At 41.9% G+C, this 25,649-nt stretch overlaps 2 protein-coding genes across 4 annotated transcripts in view; one reads left to right on the top strand and one right to left on the bottom strand.

Annotated features, from left to right (window-relative positions):
- LOC136342077 (pseudouridylate synthase RPUSD2-like) overlaps positions 1-25,649 on the top strand; it is an 87,742-nt gene that overhangs the window by 50,045 nt on the left and 12,048 nt on the right. For 2 of the 3 annotated variants that reach the window (XM_066287553.1, XM_066287552.1), the window contains exon 4: positions 20,092-20,214. In XM_066287553.1, the coding sequence (XP_066143650.1) occupies positions 20,092-20,214 (123 nt within the window). The remainder of the gene's footprint in view (positions 1-20,091; positions 20,215-25,649) is intronic. The other variant, XM_066287554.1, reaches the window with a different exon arrangement.
- Positions 21,938-23,906, bottom strand: Fuca (alpha-L-fucosidase). Its single transcript, XM_066287556.1, has 6 exons — positions 23,649-23,906; positions 23,183-23,318; positions 23,027-23,133; positions 22,725-22,971; positions 22,253-22,669; positions 21,938-22,204 (listed from the first exon to the last, which is right to left on the bottom strand). Exons 1-6 carry the CDS (start codon positions 23,845-23,847, stop codon positions 21,970-21,972), a joined length of 1,341 nt encoding a protein of 446 aa, XP_066143653.1. The 5' UTR covers positions 23,848-23,906; the 3' UTR covers positions 21,938-21,969.

The following is a 25,649-nucleotide window of genomic DNA, read 5'->3' as shown; positions in this document are numbered from 1 at the left end:
CCGGGAATTTGTGTTCTTGCTTCGGTGCATGCGTGTATTGCGTGACATGGTAAGAATATTTATAGCCCTTGGAAGTCGGAACATAGGTGCTTTAGATTGGTTTCAAAAGTCTGCCTGTTTCCGTGTCGCCTTATCAGAATTGAGGGCGTGACGCCAATTAAAGTTTTTGCAATTTGACTAGGCGAAAGTTGAGAACAAGTTGAGAAATAGCTCTTAAAATTATTGAGCCAACGAGCGGAATAATTCCAGACCACCCCAGAACATGTAAGCTTGGGTTTGCCCGAGCTTTACCCTGCTTCTCGGTTTTTAGTGCAAAGCAGCACTTTCGATTCATATGCGTGGTGTGAAAGCTACGTCGGTCATTAAAATCCTGTGGGCCGTCACTGTTGCACTCCAGGTGTAGGGAGATAGATTTGTAGATAATCAGCTCCTAACACGTACAAGCCCCTCTCTAAATTTTCAAAGATTCGTGCAGCAACAATCTATTGTTAGAAGGTACAGATTTATTCCAAGACACCAGGAGTTCCCGCCATACGCCCGCAAATGGTGCTGGCAGGAATAGAAAAAGTATACAGAATATGACGTTGAAAACATCCTTCGACAGTGAGGTGATGTTAGGAATATTCTTTTTCTGAGATATTCGGTCTTTCTCCAACGGATCAAATGTTCTGTCCATTTTCTTCCTGTTGCCCCTCGCGCGCTCCCTCCCTCCCTGTGTCCGCCTCGGTTTGAATTCCGCGCAATATTCGCCATTTTGGCGAGAATTCCACTAACTCTTTACATTCTTCTGCCATAAAATGACTTTTTAACCTTGACGAATGAACTGCTAAACGTCGTCCAATATTTCGGCCAATTAGAGGTGCGAACTTCCAAAAAATCGTTACCTCCGTTAAGAACTTCAACGTGCGAAACAAAGCTCGTTCTCAAGGAGCAACTAACTTACGATAATGCCTCCCAGGAGTTTGCAACGAAATAAAATTATAACAGGAAACTTTCTGCATTAGTAAACGCAATACCTTCTCTGTTAACTTTTATTTATAAATGCCGGGGATTTCGACCGAATTGTATAAACGTCCGAATGGCGTGGAGGCGATCCATTAAGGGCGGCAGAAGGGCGAAATCTTTTAAATACCCCCCGAAAGTTAATGCGGCCATTTATCAAAGCGCAGCAACAGGGTTGGTTCGGTAACACCTTCGGACCGAACCTCCCTCTTGTGTTCCGAGGAATTAATTTGTTCTTTTAGTTTGGTACAGTTAGTAATGAAGCTCTCAAGATAGAAATGAGGCTTAACTTGGCGATGGCGACACACGAAATTGCTTGCAAGGAAAACCACTCAAAGAAGGTTAACAACCGGGGCCAGACGGGCATGTGGGACGAGCTTAAAACCTTAAAAGGATATTGGTTTTAGATGTTAGATAGCTCTAATGTTTTTTGCTGTTCAAAACTAGAGGTGAGAGTCTGCCAAAGGGGAAATTTAATTTCGAGAGAGCAACAAACCTGGGAAATCTTGCACTTGCTTGTTTGCTGTTTAGCGAGATCAGTAGCTTTGGCAGGGCTTTCCTCGACATAACTGACGAGATTTTTCATTTTACATCTCGAGATAAACAACATTCGTCTTATTAAAAGAAGCTATATTTATTCGGAAGGAAAATTAAATTTTCTCCAAGTTGAGCAAAATTCTAAATGTACCGCTGTAATGAGTCTGAATATACTTATTTAGTTTAAACTGTTTACTTTGCCAACTCGAGCACTTACGGGAATCCAATTGGCGTAAGGTAATCGGTTTTCCTCTCGGCCCCTGTCAAAAGTTTGGTAATGTGTCTTTTAACCCACACGACCCGCATCAATCTGAATACGATAAAATCATGACTGCGAGCAAATCTCTTAGGCTTAGGGCGCAGTTTTTGAACCTACTGGCAGCCCTGCCAGCCGGATAATTTCCACGGAGAGGGCGAATTCAGCAGGAGCAGTTGAATTTTATATTTCCCAAGAAATTTCCTCGCCGGCAAAGTTACCAGGAGGTTGAAAAACCGTGCCTTGGAGAGCGGGAAAATGATTTAAATGCGGCTTTTTCGGACGCAGCGATATTTATGTTCGGAGGTTGCGAAGTCTTTGGAGGGAGCCTGAATCTCTCACGAAACGAATATCGCATCCTCAAGAGCGCGCCCCTCGGTAGAACTTCAATTTCGTAGATGCCAGCTGGACATGCGGACGTTTCCAGCACGTTCTACACAATTCTCATGAATATAATTTTCCTCAGATGGTTCTGGTTTGTTGAAGAAAGACAGAGCCTCTCAGGAAATGATTCAAATGAGTATTATCAACGTTTTTCCCCGCAGATAGTCGACCTTTTCTTCGACAATGTCAGACATATTTCCAACGCGTTTGGCACAGAACTCTTTTACCTCCGTCAGCGCATGCAACCACGGACAGTGCTGATGTCTTTGGAGAAGAGCTAGATGTACCAAAAATTGGTTTCCTAGAAGAATTCGACGGGACCGCAGAGATTCGTTGGCTAATCATAAGGTTTCGGTCCGGCTTTGGATTTTCCACGATGGGGCCACGATGGGCAATGGCCGGCGACTTATTTTTGGGAGAGGGGTTGCTGGCGCCGTCCATCCTTCCGTTCCACCGTCTTCAGAGTATAAAAAAAGGGTAGAAAACGAAAATAAACGGTAACACGAAGCATACGAGAGGTGAATAGTTAAATTGCGCCACACCCTCGGCAGCCCCTTTTCCCAATCGCCGAGGGACGATGTCATTCTCCCGAAGGGTTGAGCCGAGGTCGGTGTTCGATCACCGTACCCACCCGCCTCTTTTTGTAAAATTTCATCTTCCGTGTTGGTGATTGCTCTATGTGGAATACGTCAGTCCCCACCCTCTCCTCACGTGGCCGTTTGTGTGGCATATTTCGCCCCATTGCGGACCGCTCAAATTGCGAAGGACCCTTGTCGCGTCACTCTTTTCAACTTACCAATTAAATTTTAATCGAACCGACCACGACCTGGTTCCCTCGGAAGGAACTCATATACATCCAGCAATAATCCTCCCTCCGTTCTCATCGTCGAACATCATAAACTCCCGTATGAAATTACCGAGTAGCCCACAATTTAAAGGAGGATCATAGAAAAAGGACTCAAAGGGCCGCTGCGTCTAAAAGGGGGTTAATATCCGAGCTAGGACTTCGGGCGATGGACCAAGTAGAGGGATCCTAAAAGACCTTAAGCCAGCGAGGTTCTTTAGAGGCGGCGTTTCGAATTTCCGATATATCCCGAAGAATCCTTGACCCCTTTTAGGGTTTTAGAGTTTATGACGTTGTTGCAAAACCCTTAATTGGCGTTACGCCCTTTTATTCGTTGGCACGAGAATCGGCAAAACCGGCTGCATACATAAATATACGTCACGCATATGCATCTGTGAACATTTCCCATTTCGGACAGGTATAAATATTGGTTTTAGGATGGCTATTATTATGACGACAGGATATGCAAATCTGCACTTAAAATTCATGGAGAACGACGTAAAACTAATGCAAAACATTGCGATGTCAGACGAGCTTATTGGGATGGAAAAGACGTATTGATCCCAGATTCAAAGGGGTTCAGTTATTTTATTGAAGGGACATTAAAGGGCTTTTTGCCTTCCATTGCATTGAAATGCGGAAAAATAACGACAATATTAAAGGGGAAATTTATTTCACGGGAGAATATTATTTATGAATCAATTTCATGGATATCTATCAATGGACTTTGTCTCTTTTCCGTTCGGATGATTTTTTGCATATCTCCGCGTCGCCCAGGGCAAGAGTCCGTGCCGTTGTAAATTCAATTGCGTCATAAAATAAATTCTCCAGTTGGGTTTTCTGGGGAAAATGGTCCTAGATTGGACGTTCCAGAACACAATGGACCCGGGAAACGCAGGGGTTTCGGGGAGTTTTTCGGGAAACTAGTTTTTAAATTGCAGCTTCGCCTTTAATTTCCCTGCAAGACAATTCGGTCCTCGGCCAATTATTAGCCCCGATTCGGCAGCCGGGGAGCGAAAGCTTTTAAAAGAATTAGCCCCCTTTTGATTTCAATTATTAACGAATGAGGAAATTATTTTCGCGGCGAATGAGAGTCATTGCGAGGAAATTGTAGTTCCTGCAGGCGAACTAATGGCCGAAGAAAATTTGCGAGAGGAAATTCTTTTATTCTCAACATTTCTGGCGTTTAAATGTTTGTTCCGCAAACTTAAATTGATGATGCCACCGATTTTCCCAAAAAAAAAAAAATTAAAAAAAAAAAAAAAAAATCTAAACCGTCTATCGACAGATCATTAACAAGATTGATGCCATATACAGTGTACAGAAATCACAATGGTTTTCCCTGTCGATGGCTAATTTTTCACCAGTTTTCCGGACAAAAAAAGGAACTTATCAGACCTGAAACCGGTTCCGGGATCAGCCATTTGAAGTAATTGAAATTCGACGAAGGTTCATTTCGTATGCGGAGCAACCGACTGGGAAATGTACCTCGAATTTCGACTAGTTCTTTTGATTACCGAAATTTATGTTTTGTGATTCACTCGTTTTGGAATTATCTACCACGACCGGAAACATGTCTGAAATTTTTAGTCGAAAAAAAATCCGCATGGGGCAGCCCCGGCGGCTCGCATTCCTCCCCCGAAGCACGGCAAAATCCACTCTATATTAGGGATGACCTAATCAATATTTGCCGTATGAGTTCCAAATCAAAGCCAAAATCAAAGGGTGAAACTGTTGACATTATTAACAATCAGGTAAATATTTGCCATTCCTACTTTGTCGGGGGGCTTAGCGAATCAATGGAGGACGACTTCGTGGCAGCCTGAACAAATTAGGAACTCTCCGACGTTGTGGCTAATGAAATTTTAACAAATATCTTTTTATCCTTAAACTGATTAAAGCATTTTAGTCGCAAAAAGGCGTATGTCTCCTGGAACTTTCACGATCCATTTGCATCAAGTGGAACGGGCCAAAAGGGAAAGGATAAAGCTTGGAGGCTCCCATCATCAATTACTGCCCAAACTATTCTCCGTGTTCGATCCAAGTTTGGCCGAGAAGATGGCAAATCTCTGGCTTTATTCAATTTATCGAACGTTCATCACTCGAAATTGAACACCCACCGAATATTTTATAACTTCGGTCCCATAATAAACACGGAAAAGACGACTTTTCTTAGCGTTTCTCCAACTTATTGTTACGTAAAACGCATTGGTAAGGAAGAAGTTGAGAAAGGGGGCCATTATTCTGTGCCGGTGATTTATGATGGAACAGATTAGGCCTATCGTGGCGTTTAATGTATCGTTAAATTCCGAAGGAAAGAGAACTTTCCCGAGCGGAGATCTTAAACAACTCGACTTTTTTTTGGAGATAGCTAATGCAGTTTTAACGATAACGATTTAATTGCACGGGACGATAAAGTGAACAGGGACCTTGCAAACTCCCGAACAGAGTACTCCAGAGTTTACACTCGAAACTTCCATCGTTATCCAATACTGCAGGCTCCCTTTCTATACAGGGTGTTATTTGAGTAGGCGGCGCAACTTCGAGGGGCGATTCTTCGAGTGGTTCCAAGTTTGTACAAGCGTAATCACGGCGACGCTTCGTTTTCACGATGGAAGGTGTCGCTTTCTTCATAGATCGTTACGTATTGAACGAAGGAAAAAACCTAACGGATTTAGATCCGGCGGTCAGGGAGGCCACGACCGCGCTTGGTGCGAAAGAAAATAAGATGGTTTGAGAAGTCAGTGGCGTCTAAATAGCGATAACGGCCACGGGCAACACTGCCACCTTTCGACCAAATCGCCTCCAGGATTGTTAAGATTTTTACGAAAAAATGATTTTTTTTTAAATGTCTGGCGAGCTGCGTCTTGAAGACGAAGCATTACCAGACCCCGTGTTTATGTAGCCTTTTCGTCTTAAAATCTCGCGAATAATCAGCCCTGCGAGGCTTGGCCAGGCACTTAAATAACACCCTGTTCACAGGGTGTTTCTGAATAGATGGTAAAAACTTTAACGGATGAATACCGAGCCAAATTTACGACATACAAAGACACGTGCAAAAATGCTTCGGCGTCAATCTACAGGGTGTTAAAAAATATTTGGTTTTTTTTTCAACTTTTAGTTGTTTACTTTTCATCAAAACTTGCTGAAAATTTTTGGACGTTATACGCCGACAGTTTCCAATCAACGAAAATTTTCGGACTTTGACTTCATATACGGGGTGACGCGGAACGATGGGTCTTCAGCTCTCATTTATCACATTTTTTAGAAATATTTCGAAACTTTCCGACAAATTTCTGAAATCCGCATTCAATTTTCTCACTTTCCAGTCTCGTCATTAACATCTATTACTTTACATAATATGACAGTATTTTAATCTTATAGCAGCTGCCGAAACTGTGCCCCGCCCTACTGGCGTAGGTGATTCTGTTCTTTTCGTATGCTGCCGTACTTTATGAAAGATTCTTGGTCTTTTTCTTGGCATTACTTCAAAAGATCCAACAATCCGAGATCAAAGATGTTCCACATCTTGTATTGGTGCGGAGTAAACCAAAGTTTTAAAAGTTTTTAAAAGTGTTCTTTAACACCCTGCAGATCGAAGCCGAAGCATTTGTGGACGCGTCTTTATAATCAATTTATCGTTTTAAATTTGGCTCAAGATTCATTCATAAAATTTTTTACCATCTATTCAGCAACACCCTGTATATATATATATATATATATATATATATATATATATATATATATATATATATATATATTTATACAGGGTGTTCCCTAACTACGTGTAAAAAATTTAAAGGCGTAATTCTCGACTGATTTTGAGTCAAAAATGTCTAATAAACATATGTCCGCAAATGCCTTGTTTCCAAGATACAGGGTGTTGAAATGTGACAAGAAAAAGAGATTTTATTTCAAAAATGACTCAGTTTGGGTGTTTGAATTTTAGAAAAGACAATTCCGGGGGTTCCGGGGTTTTTTTCAATACGTCTTAAGATGTCTTCCTCCACTTCTGGTGTTCGACGTGTTATTGGCTTTCCTCCTCCTGGAGTTTTCATAAGAGATCCTGTATCACAAAGACGTTGAAAGAGGTTTTTAAAAGTGTGGTGGTTGGGAGCTTGGTGGTTTGGAAACCTTTCCATGTAAATGCGACTCGCTGCCAAACACTCACCATCAGCGAGGCCGCAAAGAAAAACCATATCGGCCATTTCTTTATCAGTGTAATTAGGCATTTGAAAAATTTTCAAAACTGAGGTGTAATCTGATTTTTGGGACTCAGAACTAAATTCTTTCACTTTAGAGAGTAAAACACCAAAATAACACTGACTATCTTGTCTATGGTAGTGGAAGTAGCAAAAAATACTCACAATAAACAAGTTAGTAAATACCACCAAACCTTTAGAAACCTTTAAAACCCTTTTCAACGTCTTTCAGTCAACACCCTGTATCTTGGAAACAAGGCATTTGCGGACATATGTTTTTTAGACATTTTTGACTCAAAATCAGTCGAGGATTACGCCTTTAAATTTTTTACACGTAGTTAGGAAACACCCTGTATATATATATATTTATATATATATATATATATATATATATAGTTTATTTTACGAACAAATATCTAGGGTGTCGATCTGGCAAATTGACATTGGGATCGTGAATGTAAACTATCCAGAGCTTCGTCAAATATTGGCTCGAGACTCGGTGATCTGTGATTCAAATTGCGTTTACGCTTCAGTTTCCGGATTCTGGTTAACATGTTCACTCGATAAAATTTCGGGCCTGTATCATACCAGAGATTAAGAGTTAAATTGTGCCTGTTTTCGAAAAACTCAAATAAAAACATTGATCAAATTGATATTCGCCAAACAAAAATTCATTTATTCGTTGATTTGCGAAACATGCCCGGCGGGCGTGAGTATAGTTTGATTGGGAATGGGAATCATAGCAGATGCACAGGCAGAATTTCGTTAGGGGAGACGTGGAGAATGAAGGTTGCCGCAATTTCGGTAATTAAACAAATTTGACAAGTTCTTGTTTGCCACACGGCCCATTTCTCGCTTAGTACACAAAATTACGCATTATCCAGCAGATTTTCCTCGATCCTCAAATTTTCTAAAGGTGAACTGCAATTTTACAACTATGAGAGCTATTTTCCATACCGCGCTCGTCGGAAAGTATAATTTCATGCATTTTTGTTTCCATTTGGCTCGCCAATTATCCACATGCCGACATCAATGGGTTTTGGAAAAAAAGGACAAGTTGGCATCTCCCTAATTGGAAATTTTCGGGCAAACTGCAAAATTTTCGGAGGCGTGGTTTTCCTTCAAAAATGGATTGATTTGATCTCTTTAAGGGCCCCTAAACCTTCTTCATTTCAGACATAAAAGTTCTAGAAATACAGCTTGAGAATTTTAAACGGACTTTCGAAATCCACAATATTTGTGTTTCAGATAAAACATGAAGTTTTATTTAAATTTTATCCCGTGAAATCCTTGAAATATCAATCGGTTCAAACGATTCTGAATTCGACAAAAATCAGTAAGGGAGCGCCTTTGAAAGGTTCAAAACTGCGTCTGTATATTAAATTACAATTTCCTGAACATTTCCAAACTAAAGTTAATATTGCCGGAGTGGTATGAAATTGCATCTGGATGATTCCCAAAGCCCAAAACTGTCTTGAAGATTGACCCAAAAGTTAATCCTTTCTGGGTTGAGTTGCTGGTATTTCCAGGGGGCTCACAGGAGGATTCGGGGCACGTTTCCGCATGGCAATGCCAGGCAATAATACAATTTTGCTGAGAGGGAATTTGAATGAGCCCGAAGTATAACATGAAAATTTCCAAAAGGGAATCTACTAATTGCGCTGCGGGCCTGATTTTCGCGTCTCAGTGTCTGACTAGCCTAATCGTAGAACACCGTTAAGCCACACAACGTGGCCCCTTCAGCCTTAAGCAGGCCACCAGTGGTCTTGTCAATGTTGTAAACATGTGGTATGGGCAACTGAACTTAAGTGGCACTCAGGTATGTTCGCAGCTCTCTCCCTTAATCAAATATGCATCTCTGAGATTCGGGAAGGTCAGGAAAGAGCCCTCCGTAATGAGCACTACAACGGTTTTATCGCCTTCAAGTGCACCCAAGCTGACCTGAACTGGCCGATTCATATTTAACTTCCGTCTAGACTGTGTCCAGACCGATTAACCCGACCCTCCAAAGCTTCTCCAGACACCCAGGAATCTCGGATAACTCGAATACTGGGTGACTCTAGTGGTCATTAGACAGTGTCCTGAAACACTTTTGAGATGCCATTTTTCACTTCTCCATATACAGATTTTGGTCCTACACCCACCTCAGATATCTCAGTCGAGAGGATTTCCAATATACGGCATCCGGAGTGTAAGTTGAGAACTCTCAAAATCCAGTCTTGCATGGTATATATCCTATGAAAGTAAATTCGATTACAGGCAAACCGACAATAAAGCGAGTCAAAGCCAACATGCTAATTTATTGCTTCAGTTAAAACCGCCCAATAGAGAGTAAATACGTTCGTAAAGCGCTTTATATTGGAAATATGACTCTATACAGGATGGTTCGGGAATGTGACTCCAGGCGTCCACGATGCTCCGCGATAACGATTGGAACGCGATAATTTTTTTTTTGCAAGGTGTCCCACGCACAGAAATCAAGGGGGGTCAAATCCGGATTTCTCGCTGGCCACCGTTGTGGTCCTCACGAACTGTCTCGCGGCTGTTTCGGTTAGTAAAGCCGCAGACGAAAATCACAATCGCGTGCTCAATGCTTCAGCATTGGAAAAACATTATTTCACCGAGATGTGCCCGCATTCGACAATCCCGTAATTATTCAAACAAGAAATTCGAAGTAAACAAGCGACTTGCACTGACTGCCGTTTTCCTAATGGGGGGCCCCCTCGTGATGATCGTGACGAATTTAATGTTGTTTTTAACTGTTCGTTGCGTGATATTGCTGGGCAAGAAATGTTTGATTCTTGAAATTAGGTATACCGGTCAAAAGTGTATTAAATGGGACAATTTTGGTGAAGTACCCAAAGAAGTAGCTGCTCTTTGGGGGGGCTACGTTGGGTCGAAAGGGCACATTTACCGACAAAAGCTATCCTGTCTTTTAGAAAACTTAATGCGGAATTTTGAAAAAGTACTCGTATTTGCGATTTGACGGGCAGGAAGTGGCGAACTGACAGGTTCTGATTAATAAAAAAAAAAGGCGGGGTTTCCACGGAACTTACCGAAGTCCCTGCGTCTCGAGGAAGGGCCAGAGCCTTCAAGCTGGCCGCATTTAACTACATTTTAGACGATCCATTCGCCCTCAACCCATGGGCTTTCTTGGCCGAAACACCTTGTATACAGAATATATTAAGAGTAACGAATTTGCCTCATAAAAATTGAGGAAAAACTCGTGATTGGTTTTATTTTTTTACAATTTTTCATAAATTGAATTCGGCTCTTCATGGGCTGAGTACTTGCCGAGTAAGTACACCGTCGAGAACGGGGGGAGCGAATCGCGCCCTCTTATTTTCGCCATTATCGATGTCGCTTCCTATTTCTCGGCACTAGCAGCTCTTCGTAAATGACGAAGAACCTCTAGGAACACAGTTTCGGAATAAATTCAAGAAATATGTCTTTAATGACTCTCTTCTTGGGGCAACTTCGAACTTTCTCCCAGATATGAGCTTCATAATCCCATTCTCCCCATGTACGTGTATAATTTCAAGAGGAAAAACGTCCCCATAACGGGAATAATTTTAGTGGCTGCATATTAAACCGAATCTGGAAATGAGGCTATTTTATTTTATGGCCCCCCTTATTAGAATTAGAGCGAACCATAAAATTCTTTTATGTCTCGTCTTAGCACCTCGATATCTCAAAGTTTCATACCTCATGCATATTAGTTCAATTACATTTCTCGTCTTTCTATATGAGGCTCACTCACTCGCACACGTGACGATTTTCCCTGGAATTGCATTTGGCGTTCCACACAAATCGAAAATTGATTTTCGACGGGGGCGAATAATAACCCCAATAAGTCAAACTCGAGGGATGGTCTGGGGGATAAGACGAAAGAGCGTCGAGGCCGAACAAAGGCGAGAACAATGGAAAGAATTCGATTAATGGACCGCCAAGAGGCTGATGGCAAATATTGCCTTCATAGCCCTGAGGCAAATCAACTGGATGTCATCAAATTATATAATAATAGTTAATTAAGGGAGGATTTTCACCCGATAAACAGCTTAACCGAAACCTCATTATGGGGGGTTTCATTACATCGATTGATAATGAAATGGTTCCATTTTGGCCCTTTAAAATTGAAGTTCAATTGAGTTCTTGTTTAATTTGATGATGTAGTTTCGGTTTGAATTGTGAGGCAGTGGGAGAACGAACTCAAATTTGTGTTTCGGACGCAAAAACCGAAAATGCACGTTTTAGACGATCAAACACACAACCAACCCGCTGCTAACTTACCGACGAACCTCTGAGGAGAAATTTTGAAGCCGAAATCTGCACCTGCAAGGTGCCCTAAAACCTGGAAAAATTCGACGCATATGACGAGCCAATTGCATGTGCCCAAGTTCAACTGGGTGTGTGTATACAGAGTTGCTCATTAGTGCGTTGAAACGCGATATCTCGGTGAATATGAGTTATAGAAGGAAATGTTTCGTATCAAAGTTTTTGGGTCATTAAGGGGTGCGTATTTTCAAATTTACAGAGTCCGTCAAAATAGCGTGGTAGCACCAAGTTGGGGTTTTTAAGCGGAACTCCCCAGTTTTTTTGCCATTTTCGGGTTCATCGTTAAATTAAAAAAAAAAAAAAAGTTTATGGAAAGGGCTTTATGGCAAAAATTTACCGTTGCCTGGTTATTCGAGAAAATTCGAACGTTCCGATTATGAATGACGGAAAGCGAAGCTGCACACTAACCGTCGCGAGTCTCGAGGTCGGTCTCACGCAGCCCCGGGAAGGCTCAACAAGCTGCGTTTTGACGTATTTTAGTTTAAAAAAAAAATCGGACGAGAATCGCCCTAACCGCTGGCGAGGAAGAGCGGGGCCGCAAGCCTGGCCTCCCCGACCGCCGGACTCGAATCCTATGGACCGTTTTCGGTGTTTCCCCTTCGAACCGCTGGTTTACAAAACTGAAAAAAAATGAAACAGCATATTCGAACCGCGCGCCGTTATCAATCGGACACGAGGTAAGTTCGGACGAGTTCGTCAATCGACGTTAAGGCGAATTGACGCGTGCCTTGCAGCACGCGGCACTCATCCTCGGCAATTCCCGTGAACTTTTGCCTCGGAACTAGTCAAGGACTCCCTCTTTAAAGTTTGCGCGGGTACCCGATAAACACCCTGTGCGATATAGCAGCGATTTAGCGCAGGGGAAGCCCGGGGCCTCGGTGGCATGTTTGTCCGATGGAACGCGATACGATCTGGTGCCAATGTGAACGGTGCCAATTTAACTTCCAAAAACATGCACCATCGAGGCGGTTTTAAAGTTTCCAGATTTAAAACTATACCACTTCATTGCTGATGAGAAAAGTTCCTCAAAGTTTCCCTATCGAGACGGGCTGCGATGGCCGCATATTCTATTCGAATTTATAATTGAAACTAAACGCCTGATTGGGGCTGATTAGTGTTGCCTTCGATTCCGAACTGCGTGGCTTGACCCTCTACGTGCGTTGAATAATCCCCTATAAATTTCCTATATTAAACTTCCCTCTTCCGAGAAAAGAGTACTGAAAATGCAGATTAGCTAAATAGCCGCGTTTACGTGGAAAATATTGAGGCAATATACGTAACGTTCCTTTGTCAAAATGACTTTTTACAGGGACGGTTTCAGGTAATGACGATATCAACCCCGCAGGGTGCGAAATCCGAGCTGTTAACGGAATTCTTGTTGGAAAATTCGTGTCTGATCCGCAGCTTTCATCTCAATTTCGAACCCGCGTGCGATAAATTGCTGTTTATACCGAATGCGTGCTTGTTTTATGGCCCGAAAGCTCATGTTGAAAACTCGATGAAACTTGAAGCGGACGCGGTAGAAATGGCTCGAATCCGGATGTTCGCAGCAAAGCAAAATCTGTTTATAGAAATGCCGTAAAGGCGGAATAAATTCTAATTACGACGTACCGAAACCGCTGTTTATGAACGGGGGATAATAAGCTTACAACTCGACGGGGTTCGTCAGATTTACGAGGCGCAACGTGTGTTTATATTTACTGGGGATTACAAATGTCACAATAGGAAGATTTAGGGTGTGGTAAAACATCCCCCCGGGGGCGGTAAATATTTTCCAGGAGCGACCGGATTCATCTTCCGGGATTTTCTTACTTGGACCGTCTCGCTGCAACCAGAAGGGGAAGCGCGGAATCACTCTTAAGTAGCCCATAAACCGTGACTTATGCAGATCTCAAAAACCGCAGGAGCCCCAGGAAAAATACGTGGAAATTCTGCTTAAAAATTGTTCGCGCGTTTTTCCCAATACCCAAACGCAACGAGGAGGTTTGGGGAGGTGCGACGTGTTTTAATGGACTGAATCGATGAAGATTTTGGCCATTAATGTCAACGTTAGCCCGCAACATGTGTCCCGGAATTAGCATTTAATTAAAATTTAATTCGCGATTAAATAATTTATGGACTTGAAGGTGTTAATTTTGTTTTTAATTTCGGGTATAATGAAGCTTCATCACTGCGTTTCTCTGCAATCGGGACGTATTTTACCGTAATTACAATCGGGCACGTTGCCTAAATCAGCGACTGAGAATCGTGACGAATAGGCTTTACGGTCGGTTATTATTCACTGCTAAGTAGATGCACATGACCTTTCGCATTTTCTAACCGACCATTTAATAACGCATACGGGGTGATCCGTGTGCAATATCTTCCAGTTCAGGTTTTTTACGGACAAGGCAAGAAATCGACTTCGACGACCTCCAAAATAGGAGAAATGCGGGCCTCGGACAACTAGAGGTTGAACAAAGAGATCTGAAAAATCTCGTAGCCATTATAAGATACCTGTACTAACTTGCCGTAAGCTCATGGGCGCGCTCCTGCTGCGTTGCCAACCCGCCGCTTTGCGCGGGGCTTGGCAATGTTGCGTTCGCACGCCAATGTGCCGGACTTTTATGAAACTTCTAGCCATTTCAATGCACAGTCACTTTCGTATCAAATTACGCCATCCGGTAATAACAACAACAATTGAGTCTTGAAATTTCGGCAAAATAATGCTTCGTAATACAACATCGAATGGTCAGAATTTCAATAAAAAAACAATATCTATTAATTAAAAGGTTAATAATGAGTGACGTCGCCTCGCACAACAAAACCAGCAAGTACTTTTCGCGGTAACAACAAATTGTTCGGAGGCCTCGGCACATTTCGAAAACGACGACTCATCACGTCCCAAAGACGGTCGATGGATGATAGGTCTGGCGAGCGCGCAGGCCAAGGCAGCATTTTCAATTGTGCCGGTTCCAAATACCTTCGAATAATGTTCGCAGTGTGCGGCCTCGCATTGCATTTGATACTCTATTATGAGGCATTATTTTGTCAAAATTACGAGCCTTAATTATTGTCATCACTGGGTGGTGCATTTGATATGAAACCGAGTATATTGTACTATTAATTCAGCACGGGACACGCGAATTGTGGATGAAATTGCTTACAATATTCGCGCAGATGCGTTTGTCTTAAATTTACATCGTTTTGCGATTCCCACTGAGGCACTTAAACAATTTGTTTGAAGTGCGTGTTCCGGATTTGTAATGAAATCAAAGCGCGTGTAGAGGAATCTAATAAAGAAGCTCCGAGGACGGCGTTCTCTTATTGTTCCTCTCAACCGGTTTTCGTCAACAGTGCATCTAAATATTCTTGTAAATGCGGCCTTGTTGTCTGGACAGTGACAAATTGCCCTCCGGCTTGCCCATAAATATACATCAAGCAGGGGGTAGTTAACAAAACTTTCAGGTGTCTTCGGATCGACGATGACGAACTTCATTTATCAACCATTCATAAAAATCATACCCAGCTGCACAAATAAGCCTTTCACCAGAATTACGCCCTCTCCTCTATCCGTTTTTCGGATATCGAACTTGATTTATAGCTGTTGAATTCCGCGCAATGAAAGTGGGTTAAGACATGGACCAACTTGCCTTCTTAAGCCCCCATTGTCATATTTCCATTGTCGTTCCGGCCTAATACTGCGGCAAGCCACGTCCCTATTGTTCTTTAAACATTACGAAAGGCCTCGTTTAGCTGAATAATTTTAAGTGGGATTATATGGATCTGCCGCGCCCAACAACATATCGGCCATAGCAATTAATCACTTAAACGGTTTTTTTCTTCAATATCCGGCACAACCTGAAAACTGCGTTACAAAGCAGATTTTCCGAATCGGGGCAAATTAAAACCGACTTGATTGGTTCGGAAAGCGGAAGGCTTGTCTCCTTATCTAAATCGAAAAATTGATTTATCGAAGATATAATAATATAAGATACGCATTTCACCGAGCATTTCTGCCCATAGCTGGGAATTATTAATCGCGGGGCAGAAGCGCCAAACGTTCGAGAGCTCCTTTTTCGGGAAATGAAGATTTTTTTTTTTTTTAATTTTATTTAGATGTTAATCAGCTGAATTATCCCAAACGGGAACGTTTTCACGTTTATCAAGCCGATGAGGGTCGGGAGTAGTGCAATGCAACGCACGGAAATTTTTCCAATAAAATACCGAAAAATTCTAATATAAACCGGAAAGTTTGGAAGAGAAGCGGTGCAGTCAAGGATGTGTTCTTTTAATAAATCCCTGGGGTTCGATATGCATCTGCTGCCATAATAAAATTATTATGCCAGGGGGAATGCGAATTCTTTATTTTTGCCTGCGGAACTAAACTTGATGGAAACCGGCCAACAACAACAGCTTCTTTCAATTGCGACCGGCAGTGCCCGTTAGGAAACCCAATCTTAAGCTCAATTATTATTAAAACCCCAATTTTCCCATAGCGCAATTTGCAACTGATACTTGGCAAACCAAAAATAATAGGGAAAGTTGGGTTTTTAATGATGAACCTAATGAGGATTTGGCCTGAAATTAGTTTTCCAATGGAGATGGGAATTTTGTCCAATTTGCGGCTTTTTTAATTTCGCCAAGCTGGAAATTTAAGGCGATTTGGGATTTAGACAATTAGCCTCGGGGCAATAGCGCGCTTTTTTATTTCGTTTTTTTTTCCACAGAAAAAGATAATATTACGCAATTGTGGCTGAATAGTGTCGGTGGGAATTCATACAAAGCGATGCGTTTCGAGGATTTATTTGCCAATTAATTTTTACAAAAAAATAATGAGACCGAACAATTGTACCGCTGCGGCAAAGCCGATGGCTAATCCGAACAAAGAGCTGACCACTTGTGCGTCCTTCAACGCGCGGCTCTGTTACGACCCTTACCTCTGGGCTTCCCCAAAATTCCACCTTGCCTTGCAGGGGTGTGATGGTCTTTTCTGCGAGCTTCGCTGCTGTGGACGAGTAGGAACGTGACTTGAAAACTCTCTTCAATCGACGGGGGATGGTCTCATTTTTTGGTGCTTTCCAGAATGTTTATTCATTTTTTTTTAATTCCCAAACGTGCCTGAACAAACTGTTTTAGCTTTAACTGAACCGATAAATAAAATTTTCTGTTTTAACTCCGGGATATTGGCAATTTATTGTCCCGTTTGAAATATTCATCGAAATTTACTCCCTCGACGTCCTTCCTAGGATTATTCGCGACATGGGTGGTTTTGGTAAATAACGTACAAATGTTGAGCAAAATTATGAAATAACGATCGCAACAACCGAGCCCATTAAATCGACGCATAAATGCATTTAAATTTTACATCGCCTGATACGAACGGCTTCGATTAATGTTTTCATTTGCATCTATTAAAAGAATTATTGATAATTTTGTTGGTTTTTGAACGTTTCATTAATGCACCTAGAAAGGATAAATCTCATAATAAACCGGGAAAAATTATGCGAAAAAATTGTGAGAATCTACAGATCAGGAGCTTCTAAATGGGATCACGATTCAATACAGTTTTCGACCCAAAACGATGTTTGCAAAAGCACTAGAGTATGTTTTATCTTAAATAACCAAGAGAGTACTCACGAAAACTTCCAAAAGCTTACCTGAAGATTTCAAGGATTTAGCTCAGTAAGTTTCGTCGTCTGGTCAAGTTTTTTAGCGATTTGCTCAGTATTTGCTTCTTGGCATTTTTGAGCTGATTAAGAAAAGTATTAAACTGCACTTTTCGGCGAATAAATGAGACCGTTCTCGGGTAGATTTCCTAAAAACCGCGAAATTTGTCAGAGATTTTTATCGATTCTTGCCCTATGGCGGCAAGCTTGTTTGAGGTTTACTGCGTCCGAAATGTTTTACCCGATATCCAAACCCATAGTGTCCTTTATTGCACCATTAATCATTTATAAAATCATCAGGTGCAGACTGAGGAAAGCGCAATGAAAATCCATCACAATGTAAAATAATATTTTAATGGATAGAGCTCTGAATGAAATGCGCAGTTATTGTCCTTCGCCAAATGAGCAAGAAACATTAAAAAAAAATCTTGACATTGTGGCGGAATTAAATGTTAATACGAATTTGAAAGCCATTTCGAAACCGCCGGAACGTCGTAAAAAGGCCTAAAAGTCTCGGTTGATTGGTAAACGTTCAAGAAATTAATAGGTCCATTTTTTCTTCTGACAGAAGGCTTGTCATAGATAAATGCGGACGGACAAAAACATTTTTTCCGGGGTTTCGAAGTCGTAATTTGTCTTTCCTTCCACCGTTGGCGCTGGGTCGAATAACAACCTCAAAATGTTGCCCCGACAAACTTTGTTTACCGGCCACGCTCTGTTGAGGATCAACTTTAAAGTTATTCCGTTTGTTTTGGGTTGAAGATAAATCAAGACCGCTGTGTTGTTTAAAATGTACGAGTACACCGATCGAAAGCTGGCTTAACATTAACATTATCCTAATTTGCCAAAACAATCCATTTAGGAAGATAAGCATGCAAGTGAGCGTGCACTGAACAACCCATTTTCTCGGAAGGAAAATCTCAGCCTTAATTTAACGACCTCCGAGATATTTGAATTGTCGACGGCTCTAGACGAGGAGAGAACCGAAATTAGCTTTCCCCGGCTTATTAAATCCGGTGTGCTTAAACGGCAAATATTTAATGATGTTCTCTACAACACACAACTTATGTGCACATGACGTGCAGTTGTTTATCAAACGAAAAAGCTATTAAGCTGCCGGAAAGGACAACAGCGCCGAGTGGGGTCTAACAATGAAAGATAATGTCGAAAGAACCTCGATCACAAGAAATGAAATAAAAGCAAACAACGCTACAACAATGAGGGAAAGAAGCTGGGTTGAAGACGGATAAAGTCGGATTTATTTATGGTGCAGGGAGACGTCGCTTTTCCGGAGACAATGGGTTTGTTAACCGACGCAAAAGTTCGTAAACTCCTCGTCGAAATACACTACATGCGGGAATCTGATGTGTATTTGTGCCTGCAGACACAAGTGCATCTCGACATGTGAATGGCATCCAAAACGTCTCTTCCAGAAATTAAAAAAAAAATAAAAAAAATTAAAAAAAAACCTTAAACCGATAATAATTGTCTCGATTCGGCAACAGAGAGACAACTAAAGGTTCCCTGGGGCATTCGGCTCGATATACTCAAAAACAAAACTCGTATAACTTTCAAGAGAATCCAGTGTGGGAGTGCGAGCGAGAGCACCAAAGTGAGGTTTAACTTTTCCACGTCGGCATCAAAGACATATTATCGACGTTTCTTCTCTACTTACACAGGTCCCCTGAGTTTTATTATTAATATATTGCGTTCACATTACGCAGAAACAGATATTTTCCCCGTGGCCCTTTCACGGTATCGGTTATTTTTGGGACGGAGAAATTTTGGGGGAGATTAAGGAAGATTCTCTTCGAGCGAAAGGAAAAAGTGGCATTAGTGGAGTGTCGCCATCGGGGGTGAAATTTAGTTTGAAATGAGACGTCACCAAGTGGGATTTGGGTATAATCCGTCGAGGGATCAAGGCGAGAGTTTTCACATGGCAAAAACCCTCCCGCCCTTACCTGAGAACATCCCCATTATTCACGACGGAGCAAAAATCCATTAACGTATCAACTCGTTAGCTGAAAAGACGATCTTATCATAAACGAACCCTCCCACCGTTTAAGTTAGGAAATAAGCAGCAGCTGACAACAATACCTACAGCAACGTGCCGCCGTGCACGGTGGGTTGTCTACCTTCGCCATTAAGCTCCTGAGGAGTTAAGGAAGCGCCGTTGCCGGCGTTCATTTTTGTTGTCGAAATTCGCGGATTTTCAAGTCGGTTTCCTGATCGTGGCCAAGTTTTGGGCTTCGCCAGTTCCTCCTGCGGCTCGTTGGGTGTGTGGAGAACTGATTTGGAAGGGAGTCGCGTCGCCTTATTCGGAGGTAGAAATAGCATTTTTAAAGCAGCGGTCTCCTCCCGACATTGATAGCAAATCGAATGCCAAGTTCAGGAAAGTCGCGTTCACTCTCCGGGTAATGATTTTCGTATGGAAGCGACTGCACCCGCTCCCTAGGGAACTATTAAACGGATATTTTTGCCCGTATACTGCCTCAGGTTTACTACAGCTTCTTCGAAAATTGTTGGGGAAGTTTCCAGTTTCAGTTCTAATCGTCGCTCGTTGACGTTAAGCTGCAATAATTAACGGGGAATTATTAATAGAACTGAAATGTTAAAACCGGCTCCCAACCCTTTAAACTTTAAGGGCCGCTATTCATTGTGACACCAGCGAGGAAACTTATTCTCCAGTAGGACACGATGGTAATCCGAGCTGCTCCTACATAACGTATAAACAAATAGAAGTTGGAATGAGTTTCCGAAAGCCTAGAGCTTATTGACTATTTTATGACCCTCTTCGGTTTAAATACATATTGGAAAAGTTTCCTGCTATCGCTAAAGTTTTATTAGCGGGGATGTTAAGCCATTTTTTCCTGACTGTTACAGGTGTGCGTGAGCGAGAAGGACAAGAGCAAGCTCATCGGCACGGAAAAGCGGAAAGCTGACGATGGGGAGCCGAACAAGGATCTCAAGAAGGTGAGTCTGCTATCTGAAGTGCTTTTGTCGGAGGTGAGTACGAGAAAGTTGATGAAGGCACCCTTTTTAACCAACTTAGTTAATTTACTAAACCACCTGGCGGAGATATTAGCTTTCTTATCTCGTCTTTCTCTCGAAGTCGTCAACTTCAAAATGAATATTTCAACTTTCAACTCGATTGAAACTTTCTTCACCGGAGCTCGCACGTGGAATCTTGGATAATAAACTCCGAGCCGAGCTTAATAGTTTCGTTCGCTGTTGCTTTTACTCTTTATTCGCCTCGCCCCGGTATTAGCCGGATATAAAGTTGCTTTATACACGAGTGTATTATTTATTGCATCACTTGTCGTTGCTGTTGATACCAACTTTCAGATCCGCGCTCATAACTCACCTGTATATGAGCCGCACTTTATAATCATTTACAACAGACATATTTAGACATTTGCGGGGTCGTAATATCTGATCGGCGGCAAGAAATACGACCTCTATTAATAATCTTAAATTCCCGGTTTATGGCCTCGCATTAGCCATTGTCGCATCGTATCTTCTTCCCTAAAAACCCGGATTCTCTCCGGTTAATGGTAATGTATCAATTAACTTAACGGTCGTGGTTTATGTGGTCTTTGTGCACTAACTCAAACTCAGCCTCACGCTGATCTCGCAGATAAATCGTGATTCGCTTTGCCAGTCCTTTCACCTTTCTTTGTTTTGCGGAAGAGGCATACTGTCCATTGAGGTAAAAAGAAAATGAGAGAAACGCGCGCTGCAACTCCGACACATACAGGACGTTTCCTAAATATACCGGAAAAAATTTCAGGGGATGTAGAGCTCATGAAAGCAAAATTTAGATCGAATAGTTAGGTCCTAAATCGCTTCGTTTCCGAGGCACATTGTGTTTAATTTATTGTTTCCTTATTTTTTTTATATACATTTAATATATATGTGGTTGATGTTATGATAATAAGGAAAAGATTCTTCACCAAACTGTCTACAATATCAAAGAATTATTGTCCGAAATTCTTGATATTATGGTGAAGGAGAGTTGGTCCATTAGAAGATTTTGAAAAATAAATGGTTTTAGTAGGTTCCAGTAATTCATTTTGATGATAGATATAGAGACCCGTGAAATACAAAATGCAGTTTGTTTACATCCGAAAATATACAGAGTGGTCCATTTGAAAAATCCGAAAATAGGAAAATACATTGCAACTTGGCGAGCGTGGAGGCACGGAATAAGGGTCCTGACGAGCGTCCATATTCATATAAATAAATTCCAACTTCGAATCTAAATGGAAATTCTTGGCAATGATTTCCTGCGAGAACTACTTTTGAGGTCTCTGGCAATCAAATTGCTTATTCCCTTTTTAGGTCTCCCCATCATCACTCACAGTTAACGAAACACACGAGACGTAGCAAACAGTTTTCTGCGAGTTCTACAACAAAGCAGAATTAAAGCCAAACGTGACCGGGACTTTGAGGCAGGACCGGAATTACTCCCGAACAAATTCCCTCGAGACGCTATTCTTTCCTTATTTAATTAGCGAAAGGGAAATACCCCTTCCGACCTCATTAGGGTCGTCCGTTATTGGCCGAAATATATTTTCTTGGGCGATTCTATTACGGAAATTACAAAGGGATTTGTTGGCTCCTGTGTATCGGCGATGGCGAAGAAATAAAATCAAGGCCCATTACGGTTTAGTTAGAGTCGGGGATGCGGGGAAGGTAATCAAATCAGGGGGCTTGAAATGAAACTACATTTTCTATTAACACCCAGAGAGAAAAATTTATTCAAGTCTTGATCTTTAACACCCAGGCAGTTTCGCTCTTCACGGTAACTCTGTCTGGTAGCTGAATTTCCACTTTATTGGAGCTCAAAGTCCACTTCAGCTTCCCCGAATTCCCCAACAAACTCACAGCTGTATCAGCGTTTTTAAAGATATCGGTAACGGACCCCAGAACCATATTTCCATCTTGAGGCCACTCCAGGCTTATTGCGTACACAAAATTATCTTTTTGAGTATACCTAAAATAATGCTCTAACTCTCAAAACCTCTTTAAACCACATACCTACCAAACATTGGAATTAACAGAGTCGTTCTGAGCAGTCCAATGCTGAGTGCCATAAATGCCCTCCCCATTGATTTCGAGCCAATCCCCAAGCTGCAACAACCGCTCTTCGAAGATAGGGTTGATGATTCCCTCCTTTGAGGGCCCCACGTTGATGAGCAAATTCCCCCCACAGCTGATGGTTCTCGCCAACACTGTTAGTAACTCCAGAGGGGTCAGATAATCTGATAATATGGCATTTCTCCTGAAACCCCACGAATGTTTGTCCACAGTCATGGCATTTTCCCATTTCTTTTTCTGGAGCTGCCCAGGATTGTAACGGTCCTGACAGTTGATGAAGTCTCCATGGTGGCACGGAATACCTATCCCCCATCTGTCGTTGACCACCACTTCGTCTTTCACTGGACTTTCATTGTATAACCTGAGTTTATCCTGTTGAACAGTTTTTTTAGAGCATCGGATGGAAGTTATCATACCATGCCAGGAACTCTGTGGATTTCCAGTAGGTATCGTTGGCTTCCCAGTCTCCATCAGACCAAATCACTGAAGGTTTGTAGTTCAAGACCAGCTCTTTCATTTCCGGGATAATCTTGTTTACGACGAAATCCTGAGTTGCAAAGTGGTTCCTTTTATCTGCTAGATACATTGGATTAAACCACTCATAGAGAGAGTGATAGACACCAAATTTCAATCCAAAGTTCTTAATTTCAACCCCAAGCTCCCCTAAAAAAAAATTTGTGCCAATTCAGTTCTTCACTAGAGGGAAACATGAACTCACCAACAACGTCCCTGTGAGGGCCAATATCCTTAGAATTCCAATTGAAAGAGTACTCCGAAGGCCACATCGTGAAGCCCTCATGGTGTTTGCTAGTGAGAACTACGTATCTGTTGAGTGAAATCCGTTATAAAAGTTTTGTTGGGGAGCGATTTTTACCTCGCTCCGGCCCTGGCGAATATTTCTGCCCACTGGGTAGCGTTAAAGAATTCCGCAGTAAAGTCTTTGGCGAATTCTTGGTAGGTGAAGCCAGGGGGATAGTTGGATTCCATATATTGGTTGATTAGATCGGACGCTAAAGGTAAGATGTAAAGAATCGAAAAGTCCAGTTTCGTCAAAGGCTTTTGAAGCGTGGTCGCCATTTTGACAAGAAATCAATATGTTTAGTTCCTCTGTATTGTTGATATTACCGAAAAAACTAACGAAATTTGGCATTTCTACTTGACAAATTAATCAATCAAGAGGGGTCTTTTTAGCGAGTTGCGATGTTCGGGTAGCATCTAAGTATGAGGAAAATCCATATGATTCAAGGCGCCACTAGAGCACTTCAAAGTGGCGTCAGAAATTGTTAGCGTGTAATTCACTCAAGTGTGTAAGATAATTTGTAATGTAAACTGATACTTACTGTTGCCTCTCCAATCGGCCCAAAACCACTCGGACTGGAAACTTGGCACCGAAAATACCCCCCAATGAAGGAAAATCCCTATCTTGGCTTCGCCGAACCAGGGGGGCAAAGGCCTGGTATCCAGGCTGTCCCAGTTGGGCTGGTAGCTGCCCTGTACCAAGATTGCACACCACCACAAAACTAAAGTCAACTTATACATGATATACAAGCTCTTTGTATGCTCACCGCTTTGTTATTCTCTGATAACTGATAATGGGTAATTGGTTCTTGTCACTTACACTCTAAAACAGATAACAGCAGTTATCGTAGGATTTATTGCTATTTTTGTTACGGGGCGACGTCGATAAGTACGCGAGGCCCAACCGTGCGTGGACGGCCCCTCGTTTTAAATTTCCGATGAGTATCTCCACATTTTACTCGCTCTCTCGATACGAAGATATCGAAACTTTCGCGATTCAACTGATCCCGCATATCCAACAGCTCCTGGAATACGTACAGATAAAAAATAGTTAATACCAGAAAATATCTTCGAGCTTTCGCGAGCGTCATCCATTTCGTGGATGCTGTAGGGAGAGCGAGATATATCTCATGGAGTGTTGGAAAGAAGAAATCCGTATCGGGTGTCTTTACCCATTATCGCCCTTCTTGTTCTCGGCCCGAAAGCGGAAAGGATCGTTTTCCATGCTGTCAGTTCGGTTAAGCTGAAAAAGCGGCATCGACGATGCAACTAATGGGTCTAATGATCGGCATTATGGCCGGATTAATTTAATTAAACGATTCCGTAAACGGGAGCGACATTAATCACGTGATTATCCTAAATGGCAAAAAATTCTCCTTTAGTTATATGGAACCTTGGGGGATTAGTTCATTCGATCGAACTTGATGTTGGGGCCGCGCTTATGGAAGCGCCGGGCTTTCAAGTTCCGAATGGAAATCTAATATTAGGGTTTTTCCAAAAACAAACGTAAACTCCACGGGGGATCCGGACCGGGTAATGGATTTGGCTCCGACGGCTCAGCCTTATTAAAACTTAATTGAAAGCTTTTATTGGGTAGTTTGCTTTTCCTGTTATCCGCATCACCAGATGTTATGTCAACTAAGTGCTATTACAACCAATTTTTATTGGCGGTGTTTCTAACATATGAAACGAAAATTAAACGCACGACGTCTGCTTTAATAAAACTCCGAGCTGCCTCGTACAATGGGCCCCATTCCGGCCGTCCTATCCAGAATATTTATTTGCATATATCCAGGGACAGGCCCTGTGGAATGAGTATAGTAATTTCGCACCTGGATCGCACACGCGAGCGCATATTTTCCTGACTTCCATTAAAATGTTTTCCATTTATTTGTCAGCTTTGCATATTATAATCGGTTTTAATATTGAGGCGTATACCGAACGCGACGCCTCGGGGACGTTTTCTTTCCATTTAAAACCAAACAATAAATCTTCGCTTCTAATCCATATGGAATTTATTCAGAAATCAGCTTCCATGAATTGGATTGCTAATTTTTGTTCTTGGAATCGTCGAGGCGATTCGTCAAAATTGTTTCCACCATCAAAACTGGAATTTTATTCGTTCGTTTTACATTTTATAATCAGCTTTAATATTTAAGGAGTCTCGAACCTCCGCCCCCAGGAAGTTTTCTTTTCATTTAACGAAACACGTTTTCGTTTTAGCTCATTTGTTCTTCTTGCAGGCTTACTTTTATGCATACAAATAGCACGAAACAGCCGAGGCACTAATGGAAACGTTCCTAATCATCATCCACGGGGATGAGTAAATTTTTCACACTCGGTTTGATTCGGTGATAAATCATTTGCCTTTTCTTGCTTCGATATTGATATTGATTTAGGAGAAATTCATTTAAATTTTTCACGCATACGAGGGTTCCAAATCACTTTGTTCGACACCGGAGGGCCCGCTCGAATGCCAGGAACCCTGCATGGAGCGACCTTAAAAATCTGGCCCTGTTTCTCTCAATTTTGAATTTCCACCC

Source organism: Euwallacea fornicatus, chromosome 11, assembly GCF_040115645.1.
Source record: "Euwallacea fornicatus isolate EFF26 chromosome 11, ASM4011564v1, whole genome shotgun sequence".
Lineage (NCBI taxonomy): Eukaryota > Metazoa > Arthropoda > Insecta > Coleoptera > Curculionidae > Euwallacea > Euwallacea fornicatus.
Note: the sequence above shows the minus strand (reverse complement) of the source record. Positions and strands in the feature narration are given on the sequence as shown.